The sequence below is a fragment of the Oncorhynchus mykiss genome, chromosome 4, assembly GCF_057628025.1.
Source record: "Oncorhynchus mykiss isolate SJ-2025 chromosome 4, ASM5762802v1, whole genome shotgun sequence".
NCBI lineage: Eukaryota > Metazoa > Chordata > Actinopteri > Salmoniformes > Salmonidae > Oncorhynchus > Oncorhynchus mykiss.
Genome location: NC_143025.1, coordinates 76,864,670 through 76,878,897, shown reverse-complemented (window position 1 = coordinate 76,878,897; position 14,228 = coordinate 76,864,670). Strand labels below are relative to the sequence as shown.

The window sequence follows — 14,228 nt, the reverse complement described above, 5'->3', positions numbered from 1 at the left end:
TTGCTCTATTATCCTGATGGTTCCTGAGTGGGGACAGACACACAGAACACTGTAGGCATGGGGATGGTCAAAATGACCACATAATAGCTACAATGCTACACTATCCAACAGAAACTCTGAAAACAAAGTAAGGTTAAGTTCAATGCTACAGTACCTCACAACAACATTTAACAATAAGTGAACTTTACAAGCAAACTTTCACAAACACAATGCTTTATAACTTTTTATAAACACGTATGAGCCCTTATAATGCCTTATTATGATAAATACAGTATAACATGTGATTTGCCTAGGCAGCTTTCATCCAACAGTCTCTGCAGCTGGTATTTAGCCAGGACATGCTTATGATACGTTTTACAATTCTTTATGACTGCATCATAATGCATTATGTCTGTTGGCTTAAAGTAAAGTGTTACCTTTGCTAGCGATGTGGTGAGGACCAGGGTTTGATCTATTAGTGTGTGCAATATAGAATGACAGTGAAGAAACACAGCTGAACAACTCACACCACATCAATTTGTAACCCTGTAACAGACGCACACACGCACACACACACACACACACACACACAGTATTAACAGGAGCTTGTCAACTCATTCTCAGACTGTATCTCCAGCGCCGCAGTTCCCAACTCCCCTACCAGAGGAGCTCCACTCTTCTCTTCCGGGAGACTCTGTCGTAGGTCAGACCTCAAAGTCTGTCTGCCCTCCTCTCCCGTCTCCCCACTCGAAGGTGTGTCTGGCTGGGCAGAGCAGCAGATCAGCCCCCGGAGCTGGATGAGCTGGCGTCTAAAGGAGCGTCTGAAGATGTAGTAGATAAAAGGGTTGTAGGCCGTGGAGCCCTTAGCGAACAGGCAGGGCAGCAGGGAGACCAGCGGGGCCAGACTGGCCTTCCCCTGGAACATATACCAAAAGCTGAGCACCACGTAGGGAGACCAAGCCACGATGAACCCTGAGCTGATCAACACCGCCATCTGGGGAGGAGAGGAGAGGGGGAGGAGAGGGGGAGGAGAGGAGGAGAGGAGAGGAGGAAGCGAGGAGGAGGAGAGGAAGAAGAGAGGATGAGAGGAGAGGAGGAGGAGAGGAGAGGGGAAGGAGAGGAGGAGGAGAGGATGAGGAGAGGATGAGAGGAGAGGAGGAGGAGAGGAGAGGGGAAGGAGAGGAGGAGGTGAGGAGGAGGAGAAGAGAGGGGAAGGAGAGGAGGAGGTGAGGAGGAGGAGAGGAGAGGAGGAGGTGAGGAGGCGAAGAGAGGGGAAGGAGAGGAGGAGGTGAGGAGGAGGAGAAGAGAGGGGAAGGAGAGGAGGAGGTGAGGAGGAGGAGAAGAGAGGAGGAGGTGAGGAGGAGGAGAAGAGAGGGGAAGGAGAGGGAAGGAGAGGAAAGACATTAATCTATATAGACTATGTTTACAGCCTTGTCAAACATCTTAAGCCTGAGGAAGCCGGATTTGACAGGACTAAAGCATTTCTTAAATATCCACAAAAGGCTTCCACACTTTAGTCACTGTCACTCATGAGCTTTGCTTGAGCCCAATGTCTAAAAGACCCGAAGAGGAATATGTGTAAAACAGAGTTTTACCTGGTTATTATCTTCCAAAACGATGACAATTTATTAGACTTGTTTTGTTAATAATTCATTCCTCGTAACAAACAAACAAGGGAAAAGCTATTTGGGCAGCAGGAATGCCAAATATAGAACAGCTTGTTGCGTTGTGGTCATAGACATAATCCATAGAAGGATGGATTTCTAAATACAACCACTAGAAAAATGTCGTTTGGATAGCAAATGCCTACTGCTGAAAAGAGAAGACTAATCTGTCTGTAGCAGCTAACATTTTTTTCTCAACTTTTGAACGATTCTGAGCAGACAGCACTGTTTTTCAAAGTGTCTTATCTTGAGATAAGCTATTGGCACGAGCGCACCAGCCATCATCAGTGATCTTCATCATTGGGTGAATCATTGCCACTGGAAAGTTTTAGTAGCCTACTGTATAATATGCAGTATATATATTTCTCCTAATATTGTACAATCGGTGCGTCTCTTTAATGGCCTGGGCTATTATTTGTATTTAAGACCAGGTCGTTTTTATAGCTTTCAGTTTGTCACTGTCAGATTAGCCCCTTACTTTGGTCATTTGTGTGGTATTAGAAAATATTCCGCTAATGTCTGCTATCATGTCAATGACGTAGAATGTGATGTAAAAGGCACTTTTATTTTTTTGCAGACCTTGCTAACAACATTTCCCCATGTGTGAAATCCTAAAAACGCCTCTGCTCAACTGTATACCACTACGCAAATGTGAATATAGATGCATGGAATGCTTTATTATAAAGCATTATCTTTTGGGGGGACAAAAAGTCTAAATGGGAAATTGTACGTTTTTTGTTGTTGTTTTTTTTCAACAGTAACCTTGTTTTAATGGGATGTAAATGTCCAAACGAATGTGACAACTAGCATTGATGTCCATAAGAATAGTAAACAGTTCTATACACTGGAAGCAGCTCTGCACAACAGTGTTTGTCTTGGAGGCTTGTGTAGCACTGTGTGAGCTATGGACCTGAATATAAACTATCTACAGATGTCACAGGTTCAATTTATCATAAACAAACACTTCCTAGAGATAAGCCATTGTTTGCATTGGTGACAGAAACAATTCCCATCTCAAATCACATGTAGCTTGGTAATGACATCTAGGAGCAACAGAAGTGGTCCTGTGTGGCTCAGTTGGTAGAGCATGGAGCTTGCAATGTCAGGGTTGTGGGTACAATTCCCACGGGGGACCAGTATGAAAATGTATGCACTCACTACTGTAAGTTCCTCTGGGTAAGAGTGTCTGCTAAATTAGCAAAATTAAAAGAAAATGTAAGGAGGGAGGCAGTTTTACAATAACAAGGCCATTATCTTCACTGAACAGTGCAATCTGTTGTTGTAGATATGATGGTCAGCCTGTTTGGACATCACTGCATGTGCGATAGAACTGTTATGCGGAGGGGAACCCATAAGCAGACTGGGATGAAGTAACCAAGGTATTTATTGAAACACAGGGGGAAGATGGAGTGCAGGCCAGGGGAAGCTCAGGTGGGTTGCAGGAAACCAGGTGAGGAGGCTGAGATTGGAGGGACAGGGTAAGCAGGTCCGGAGGAGAATCCAAGGGAGTAGTAGAGTGGGGAATCCAGGACAGAGTAGCAGGATGATGAGACGTGGAACTGGAGACTAGAGTCAGAGTGGATGGAACTGTAGCGGAGAGGAAACCAGCCGCAGTAGGGGCAGACGGAGCGGCCTTCTGGTCAGGCTCCGTAGACGTGCACATTGCCCACCGCTCCCGAGTATACTACTCGCCAATGTCCAGTCTCTTGACAACAAGGTAGACGAAATTCGAGCAAGGGTTGGCTTCCGGAGATACATCAGAGATTGTCACGGAAACATGGCTCTCTCGGGATATGTTGTCAGAATCGGTTCAACCACTGGGATTCTCCATGCATCGCGCTGACAGAGATAAACACCTCTCTGGGAAAAGGATGGGCGGGGGTGAATGCTTCATGATTAACAACTCATGGTGTAATCATAACAACATACCGTAACTCAAGTCCTTCTGCTCACCCGACCTAGAATTACATACAATCAAATGCAGACCATTTTACCTATAGAGAGAATTCTCGTCAGTTATAGTCACAGCTGTGTACATTCCCCCTCAAGCAGACACCAAGACAGCCCTCAAGAAACTTTACTGGACTCTATGTAAACTGGAAACCATATATCATGAGGCTGCCTTTATTGTAGCTGGGGATTTTAACAAAGCAAATTTGAGAACAAGGTTCCCTAAATTCTATCAGCATATTGATTGTACTACAACCAAGGGTAATACACTACTCTATCTTCCGAGATGCATACAAAGCCCTCCCCCGCCCTCCCTTCGGCAAATCCGACCACGACGCCATCTTGCTCCTACGTCTTATAGGCAGAAACTCAAACAGGATGCTGTTCTGACCAATCGGAAGCCAAGTTTCAAGATTGTTTTGATCACGCCGACTGGAATATGTTTCTGGTCAGCCTCATAGAACAACATCGACTTATACACTGACTCAGTGAGTGAGTTTATAAAGAAGTGCATTGGAGATATTGTACCCACTGTGACTATTAACACCTACTCTAACCAGAAACCGTGGATGGATGGCGGCATTCGCGCAAAATTGAAAGTGCAAACCATCGCATTTAACCATCGAGAGAGGTCTGGGAATATGGCTGAATATAAAGAGTGTAGTTATTAACTCTGCAAGGCAATCAAACAAGCAAATTGCCTGTACAAGGACAAGGTGGAGTCGCAATTCAACGGCTCAGACAAGAGACGTATGTGGCAGGGTCTACAGGAGATCACGGACTAAAAAATGAAAAACAGCCAAGTCATGGACACCAACGTCACGCTTCCAAACAAACTAAACACCTTCTTTGTCCGCTTTGAGGATAATACAATGCGACCATTGAGGTCAGCTAACAAGGACTTTGCTCACGTCTCCGTGGCTGACGTGAGCAAAACATAATAACGTGTTAACCCTCGCAAGACTGCAGGCCCAGGCGGCATCCCTAGCCTTGCCCTCAGATTATACGCAGACCAGCTGGCTAGTGTGTTTACGGACATATTCAATCACTCCCTATCCCAGTCAGTTGTCCCATGCTTCAAGGTGGCTACCATTGTTCCTGTACCCAAGAAGGCAAAGATAACTGAACTAAATGACTTCCGCCCCGTAGCACTCACTTCTGTCATCATGAAGTGCTTTGAGAGACTAGTCAAGGATCATATCACCTCCACCTTACGGGCCACCCTAGACCCACTTTGTATACCAACCCAACAGGTCCACAGACGATGCAATTGCCATCACACTGCACACTGCCCTATCCCATCTGGACAAAAGGTATGCCTATGTAAGAATGCTATTCATTAACTACAGCTCAGCATTCAACACCATAGTACCCTCCAAGCTCATCATCAAGCTGGAGGCCCTGGGACTCAACCCCGCCTTCTGCAATTGGGTCCTGGACTTTCTGACGGGCCGCACCCAGGTGATGAAGGTAGAAAACAACATCTCCACTTCAGTGACCCTCAACACTGGGGCCCCACCAGGGTGTGTGCTCAGCCCCCTCCTGTACTCCCTGTTCAGCCACGACTGCATGGCCATGAAACGCCTACAACTCAATCATCAAGTTTGCAGACGACAACAGTAGTAATTTGTCATTTTGTAATTTTTATTAGGATCCCCATTAGCTAACGCTGTAATGCTAGCTAATCGTCCTGGGGTCCTACACCAATTAACAAGACATTAAATACAACCACAATCAAGACTTCACAAACATTCAACAAGTAGACAATACAGATAATTAAAATACCTGGCAGGAAACACATTAAACATTCAGTTGATGCTTTCTATTTCCTGTCCAGTCATATGGTCTATCGCATTAGGTGTTCTTTTATGGATTTAGGTGGATTTACTTTTTGCCTGAGAAATATGGATTTGTAAAGAGTTCCATTCAGCTATGGCTCTATATAAAACTGTAGATTTAAGGCGATTTGTCCTTGGCTTGGGTTGTCTTAGCTGCCCTGAATTTGCCTGTCTGGTTTGTTGGTTATGCGTGTTGCTAGTATGTACTAACTGGACTGAAAAATACTGTGTTTTTTTTTTTTTTAAATATAACATTCCTAAAGAAAATCAGAAGACTGGATAGTAATTTGTTTTTAACGTGAAGCCATGAGAGATTCTGGTGCATTTGGATAATATTCATACGGTTAGAGCAATGAACAGATAATCTACCAGCCCTGTTCTGAGCTTTTTTTATATCTTTCTTTGCTGCAGATGAGCATATAACCAGACAGTACTCTAAGTGTGATAGGACCAGGGATTGACCATATAACCAGACAGTACTCTAAGTGTGATAGGACCAGGGATTGACCATATAACTGGACAGTACTCTAAGTGTGATAGGACCAGGGATTGACCATATAACTGGACAGTACTCTAAGTGTGATAGGACCAGGGATTGACCATATAACCAGACAGTACTCGAAGTGTGATAGGACCAAGGATGGAATCACCTGATTCAGTGTGCTAGATGTTACATACTCTGAACACTTTCTTGTAACAGCAATTCCCTTACCCATCTCAATAACACTATTATCTATGTGTTCTGACCATGATAAAGCTGAGTCCAACATGATGCCTAGTAGTTTCGTTTTTTTCACTTGCTCTACATGCGTTCTATTCATTGACAAATTCAATTGGGGATCTTCAGCAAGCATATATCTTCAACCAAATACAATACATTTAGTTTTAGAAATGCTCAACACCAATTTGTTCATATCAACCCACTCAGACACCTTTATTAGTTCACTGCTCAGTACATTCTGATGCTGCGCTATACTTTGTAGAATCATCAGCATACATGACCACTCTTGCTTTGTTCATTACTGAAGGTAAATCATTAGTAAAGATAGACTAGAGTCGTGGGCCTAGGCAACTTCCTCGAGGAACACCACAGTGTATATCTTTACTGTTTGAAAAGCTACCATTAAAGAACACTTTTTGCCTTCTCCTGGATAGATAGCTTTCCATCCAGGATAGAGCTGCAGATTTAAAACCATAACATTTGAGTTTACCTAGTAAGAGTTCATGATCAAATGCATCAAAAGCAGCACTGAAATCTAGCAACACTGTACTAACTAACTTCCTGTCGTCCATACTCTTTAACCAATCATCTTGTAGAATGCCCTTCTTTGTACGCATGCTGGAAACCTGTTATCAGACCTTTACATGAGAAATAATCCTTGATTTGTACAGACACAATTTTTCCAATAATTTACTTAACACAGTCAGCAAGCTTATAGGATGACTATAAGGACCAGTGAAATAATGTTTTTTATCCTTAGGTAATGGAATAACCTTGGACTCTTTCCAGACTTCTGGGCACACCACATACATCAAACTTATTAAAACTATGAGAGATTAGGGTAGATATTTGGTTAGCATTAACTGTAAGCAATTTGGCGTCAAGACGATTTATACCAGGGGACTTGTTATCCAAAAGAGACAATAGCATCCTTTCTACCTCTTCCCTTTCTACTTGGTGAAATTCAAACATGCTTTGCATTTCCTTCATGATACAATATTTTAGTGTATATGACATGGAGCCATCAGTTAGAATCATAGCATTCCTCAATTTGTCCACTTTGCCTGTAAAGTATTCATTAAAGTAGCTTGTGATGTATTGTGGTTTTGTAATAAAAATGCCATCCGATTCAACAAAAAAGGCGGACATGTTCAAATTCCTACCCATAGTAGTGTTCAACGTTCTCCACAGCTTTTTCCTATCACCCTTTGCTTCATCAGTTTTGTGCTGATAGAATCACTTCTTCTTTTCTTTGTTTAGCTTGGTCTCAAGATGTATTCATTTACAATCATTTTGCTTACCAAACAAAGTGCCAGATTTATCTGCTACTTTTTTGGCATCATAACGTTGAATCATTACATTTCTCAGCTCATCATCAATCCATGGGGCACCGTTTGACCTCACATTGCGTTTTCTCAAAGGGGCATGCTTATCAGCTATGCTCATAAATCATTTCATAAACAAACTTAGTGACATTTCAGGATCACCTTTACTACACACTTCTAACCATTGCACATTCTTAATCTCATCCACGAACGAGTCCTGATTGAACCCTCTGTAGGACCTTCGATAGATTACTTTAGGGCCAGCCTTTGGTACTTTAGTTTACCTAGTGAGTGAGTCCTGATTGAACCCTCTGTAGGACCTTCGATAGATTACTTTAGGGCCAGCCTTTGGTACTTTAGTTTTCCTAGTGAGTGAGTCCTGATTGAACCCCCTGTAGGACCTTCGATAGATTACTTTAGGGCCAGCCTTTGGTATTTTAGTTTTCCTAGTGAGTGAGTCCTGATTGAACCCTCTGTAGGACCTTCGATAGATTACTTTAGGGCCAGCCTTTGGTATTTTAGTTTTCCTAGTGAGTGAGTCCTGATTGAACCCCCTGTAGGACCTTCGATAGATTACTTTAGGGCCAGCCTTTGGTATTTTAGTTTTCCTAGTGAGTGAAACAAAGTTATGATCACTGAAACCTACTGCCACTGATACAGCTTTAGAACAAAGTTCAGCCATGTTAGTAACAGTGTGATCGATAAAAGCTGATGATGTAATACCGGACCTATTAGTGAACGTTCTGGTTGGTAATGTCACAACTTGGGTCAGGTTACATACGTTGACAACAGAAATAGGTTTCTTTCTCATTGGACAGTTTATGTTACAAAAATCTATTTTCATATCTCCCAACAAATATATTTCCCTATTTCATCAGATACCTTATCCAACATTTCGCAAATTCCATCAAGATATTTCACATCAGCACTAGGTGGCCTATAGCAGCAACCAACTAGTATAGGTTTCAAATGTGGTCAAAGCACCCATAGCGCCTCTAATCCAGTCAACATTAAGTTGTTTTGCTGGAATATGACTTTGGATGTAAACTGCAACTCCACCCCCATTTCTATTTCTGTCCCTCCTGAACACATTGTATCCATGTATAGAGATCTCAGCATCCTCAATAGAAGAGTCAGAGTGGGTCTCTGATATTGCCAATACATGAATATTGTTTGACTGCACTACACAGCATATTTCATGAATTGTGTTCCTTAAACTGCATATATTGAAGTGAGCAATTAACAGACATTTCTTTGGTAGATTTACAGTATTTATATGTTCAAACATGAATCAGCAGTTGGAATCTGAGAGAGAGATACTCAGTCAGTGTGTGTGTGTGTGTGTGTGTGTGTGTGTGTGTGTGTGCGTGTGCGTGTGCGTGTGTGTGTGTGTGTGTGTGTGTGTGTGTGTGTGTGTGTGTGTGTGTGTGTGTGGGGGGGGGGGGACTGGGGAGGGGGCTGGAATTACTTGTGTCTATCGCTCCTCCTAACTCCTTGGAAGGGAAAGTGAACAATTAGTTTGTCATACCTCAGATATGCTATGTCACCTTGTTCTCTTGCAGCCTTCATAGCTAATATTAGTTCCTTTCTTCTTTGAGAGACTGCATCTGAGAAATCCTCATTGATGAAGATGAAGGCCCCTTTAAGGCCATTGGCTTTTTCAAGGACTGTAAGCTTATCCTTGAACCTGAGGAATTTCACTACAATTGGCCTGAGTCTGGTTCCATTGGCACCACCATTGGCACCACCAGTGCCCCCTGGTTTCCCAGACTGGTGAGCATGTTCCAGCTCAACCTGTTGATCCAATTGTAGCTCCTCAGAAAACAGCTATTTTGTCCTCTCCTGGATACCATATACTACAATATTATTTCTCCCCGATTGTCCATCCAGGTAATCAGCCTTCCCAGACATGTTCTGGAGGCCCTCCCTGACTGTGGTGATTTCATTCTGCATCGAGGAACAGTTTCTGGAAAGCGTATCCTGTGTGGTCTTCAATACATCCACATCCTTCTGTGTGAACTGTAGGCTTATTTTAATGTCTTGTACATCTTTAGTCAGGTCGTCCAGCCGTTTGTTGGTAGACTCCATGATCATTTGTATGAAGCTTTTCCTGCTGAAGGATAATTTCCTTATATAAAACGTTCTGCTTCTCCAAGAGTTCACATACCTGCCCAGCAGAGATGTGATCCTTGTTTTTTTTCAGAGGCATGATAGTAATGATAACAGGACGAGCCCGCTATTCACTTCGTGAAATGAGAGACGCCGGTAGTAGAACACTCTGGTAATTGGTGGTCCTAAAACCGAGAAAAATAGAAGTGCGGCCCTAGCCACAAGGGCTAACCACTTAGCGTGCTTGGTATCTGGCAGATAGTAGTGGGCTTGATTACCAACAATGACGAGACAGCCAACAGGGAGGAGGTGAGGGCCTTCAGGAAACAGTCGAGGGAGCACCCCCCATCCACATTGAAGGGACAGCAGTGGAGAAGGTGGAAAGTTTTAAGATCCTCAGCGTACACATCACAGACAAACTGAAATGGTCCACCCACGCAGACAGTGTGGTGAAGAAGGCGCAACAGCACCTCTTCAATCTCATGAGGCTGAAGAAATTTGGCTTGTCACCCAAAACTCAGAAAAACTTTTACAAGTGACCAATCAAGAGCATCCTGTCAGGCTGTAACACAGCCTGGTAGGGCAACTGCACCGCCCTCAACCGCTAGACTCTCCAGGGGTAGTGCGATCTGCACAACGCATCACCAGGGGCAAGCTACCTGCCCTCCATGACACCTACAGCACCAGATGTCACAGCAAGGCCAAAAAGTTAATCAAGGACCTCAACCACTTGAGCCACTGCCTGTTTACACCACTATCCTCCAGAAGGCGAGGTCAGTACAGATGCATCAAAGCTGGGACCAATAGACTGAAAAACAACTTCTATCTCAATGCCATCAGACTACTAAACAGCAATCACTAACTCAGAGAGGCTGCTGCCTACATTGAGACCCAATCACTGGCCACTTTAATAAATGGATCACTAGTCACTTTAAACAATGCCAATTTAAATAATGCCTCTTTAATCATGTTTACATATCTTAAATTACTCATATCACATGTATATACTGTATTTTACACCATCTATTGCACCTTGCCTATGCATCTCGGGCATCACTCATCCATATACTTATATGTACATATTCTCATTCACCCCTTTAGATTTGTGTATTAGGTAGTTGTTGGGGAATTGTTAGATTACTTGTTAGACATTACTGCACTGTCAGAACTTGAAGCACAAGCATTTTACAATTCTCGCATTAGCATCTGCTAACCATGTGTATGTGACCAATAAAATGTGATTTGATTTGATTTGGGTTCAAGTCTGGACTCTGGCTGGGCCACTCAAGGACCTTCAGAGACTTGTCCCGAAGCCACTCCTGCATTGGCTTGGCTGTGAGCTTAGGGTCATTGTTCTGTTGGAAGGTGAACTTTTGCCCCAGTCTGAGGTCCTGAGCACTCTGAAGCAGGTTTTCATCTAGGCTCTCTCTGTACTTTGCTCCGTTCATCTTTCCCTCGATTCTGGCTAGTCTCGCAGTCCCTGCCGCTGAAAAACATCCCCACAGCATGATGCTCCCACCACCATGCGTCACCATAGGGATGGTGCCAGGTTTCCTCTAGACGTGACGCTTGGCATTCAGGCCAAAGAGTTCAATCTTGATTTCAAATCAAATCAAATCAAATTGTCACATGTGCCGAATACAACAGGTGTAGACTTTACAGTGAAATGCTTAATTACAAGCCCTTAACCAACAATGCAGTTTTAAGAAAATACATAAAAAAGGTAAGAAATAAAAATAAATAATTAAAGAGCAGCAATAAAATAACAATAGCGAGGCCATATACAGGGGGTACCGGTACAGAGTCCATGTGTGGGGGTACCGGTTAGTCGAGGTAATTGAGGTAATATGTACATGTAGGTAGAGTTATTAAAGTGACTATGCATAGATAATCACAGAGAGTAGCAGCAGTGTAGAATAGGGGGCGGGTGGTGGCAATGCAAATAGTCTGGGTTAGATGCAAATAGTAATTTGATTAGATTTTCAGGAGTCTTAAAGCTTGGGGGTAGAAGCTGGTCAGAAGCCTCTTGGACCGATACTTGGCGCTCCGGTACCGCTTGCCATGCAGCACCAGAGAGAACAGTCTATGACAAGTGTGGCTGGAGTCTCTGACCATTTTTAGGGCCTTCCTCTGACACCGCCTGGTATAGAGGTCCTGGATGGCAGGACATTATGTGGTATTGTGTGTAGATTGCTGAGGATTTTCTTTTTTTAATCCAATTTAGAATAAGGCTGTAACTTAACCTTAATGAAGAAAAAGTTGAGGTTTAAGTACTTTCCAAATGCACTGTACCACACACACACACACACACACACACACACACACACACACACACACACACACACACACCCAAACTTTCACACTCTCCCTATATGCTGCTGCTACTCTGTTTATTATATATCCTGATTGCCTAGTCTCTTTTACCCGTACCTCCCTGTACATACTGTATTACCTCAATACCTCAACTACCTCGTGCCACTGCACATTGACTTGGTACCGCAAATCCTTGTATATAGCCTCATTATTATTTTATTGTGTTACTATTTCCTTATTTATTTAGCAAATATTTTTCACATTTTTATTACCACGCTGCCAAACGCTCCTCTCCTCCGTTTTATCAACAAAACAAAAACAAATGCTGATTCCAGCTCTAAAGAAACATCGGTAAATGGTTAATAAACAGTCAACAGATAAACCTTGCATACTCACCAGAGTGACTTTCCTCTCGATGTGTCCGTAGTTGAAGTTTCCATTCTGGATGGACTGGTATGCCTTGTGGAGTTTCCAGGCTATGCCGGAATAGGAGAAGAGGATGACGAGGCAGGGGATGAAGGTACAGAAGATAGACAGAGACATGATGAAGGTAGAGTGGTTCAGGGAGTCTTGGTAGCTTGCCCAGTCCACGGAGCAGGCCACTCCGAAGGGCTCCGGTCCGTAGCCGCCCCAGCCCAAGAGAGGAAACACAGCCCACAGCCCAGAGTACAGCCAGATCAAACTGATCACCATGGTGATGGTCCGACGCTGGAACTTGTTGCCTGGTGGAGAGGTAGAGTATAAGCCTAACACTAGCCCTAACCCTTACTCCGAGCCTAATCCTAGACAAAACCTAATTTTAACCCGAGCCAGATAACATTGATCACCGTCATGACAGTGTCATGCTGGAACTTACTACCTGTACTAGAGGTGGAGAGGAGTGTACAGGTGAGGAAAGCTATAGCCCTGTAACGATAGGCTCCCTTATCCTTAAAGGAAAGATTCACCCATTTTGAATGCTATATTGTTTTTGTTAAACTCAGAGTGATGTTCTTTCAATTCCCTGGGTCATGTCATGTTTGCATGTGTATCTGAGGTATTGCCATTCAAGCATGCAGAAAATTGACTGGTAGGATGTAGCATTGCGATAAAGCCGCTCTCACTACACTCTACACTAATGTCTATCATACATGTCAGATTTTAATACCGGCCGATGTCATAACGCGGGAGGATGTCTTCTCTCAAATGAGCCATTGATCATATTTTTGCGATATTCCTACCTCAAGAAATGTGTAATTTAACAGAGGGTCTACCACATTTCTTCTATTTGTCTGCCTCTACAATCCAGGTTGCATTGCAAGGTGCCGTTGCGAATGTCAGACTCCACTGCAAAACACATCAATCTGCAGGTTGAACATGGTGAGATTGTAGACTACTAAATTGATAGCGCAGTGTGTTTTGGTGATTTTACAACTAACTAGCTATATGCCGATATTAACTTTGGTATTATTGTATGTAGGTACATTTGCTAGCTAGCTAGCCAACCAGCCAATAGAGAGAACATTGCACTGTGGGTTTTGAAATCGATTTGAGCTGCAACAGATTTCCACAATGAATTCCTAATCTTGCTACCAATCTTATTATTAACAACAAAATGAAAACTTTGTTAACCACAAATTATTGTTCTCACATATTAGTGTTATTTAATACTGTACACAATAGGAGTTTGTAGTTTTGGGTCGATTTTTCCTTTAAGGTTGAGTTTCTTTGGGCTATGTGTCCAGGGGTTAGCAGATAACCTCTGGCTATTCCCTCACTTCATTAGAGTAAAGCTCCATAAGGATGCACACTGTACTAAACATCCTGAGAATAGATTAACACACAGCAACAAAAATACTCTTTGCATCAAATACTCCCCCCCCCCCCAAAAAAAAACAACAACACATTTGTCGAAACCAAATACAACAATGTAGTTTTTTTCAATTAAAATATGTTTGTTAGTAATCAAATATAACAGCTGGCATTGAATCACACAGTATATTTTATGATTAAATGCCAACAGTTATATTTGATTATTATTCTTTCAACACTTAATTTACTTTTCCAGTTTGGTTAAACCTAAATGAATAGCATAAATACAAAAATAATATACTGAATATTCAAAACATTTTTTCATGTTAGTTGATTTTTCACTTTGGATTTATCCTATCCAAATGTATTTATTTGGGTTACAAGCAATTAAATACATTTCCTGTTAATCAAGATATTGGGGCGGCAGGGTAGCCTAGTGGTTAGAGTGTTGGACTAGTAACCGGAAGGATGCAAGTTTAAACCCCTGAGCTGACAAGGTACAAATCTGTCGTTCTGCCCCTGAACAGGCAGTTAACCC

General features: G+C 42.8%; 1 protein-coding gene across 1 annotated transcript in view; it reads right to left on the bottom strand.

Moving 5' to 3' along the window:
* Positions 1-336: 336 nt before the first annotated feature.
* LOC118964415 (opsin-5-like) overlaps positions 337-14,228 on the bottom strand; it is a 63,567-nt gene continuing 49,675 nt past the window's right edge. The window contains exons 3-4 of the mRNA XM_036975467.2: positions 12,296-12,621; positions 337-973 (exon numbers count right to left, since the gene is read on the bottom strand). Coding sequence (XP_036831362.1) covers positions 575-973; positions 12,296-12,621 — 725 coding nt within the window. The 3' untranslated portion in view covers positions 337-574. The remainder of the gene's footprint in view (positions 974-12,295; positions 12,622-14,228) is intronic.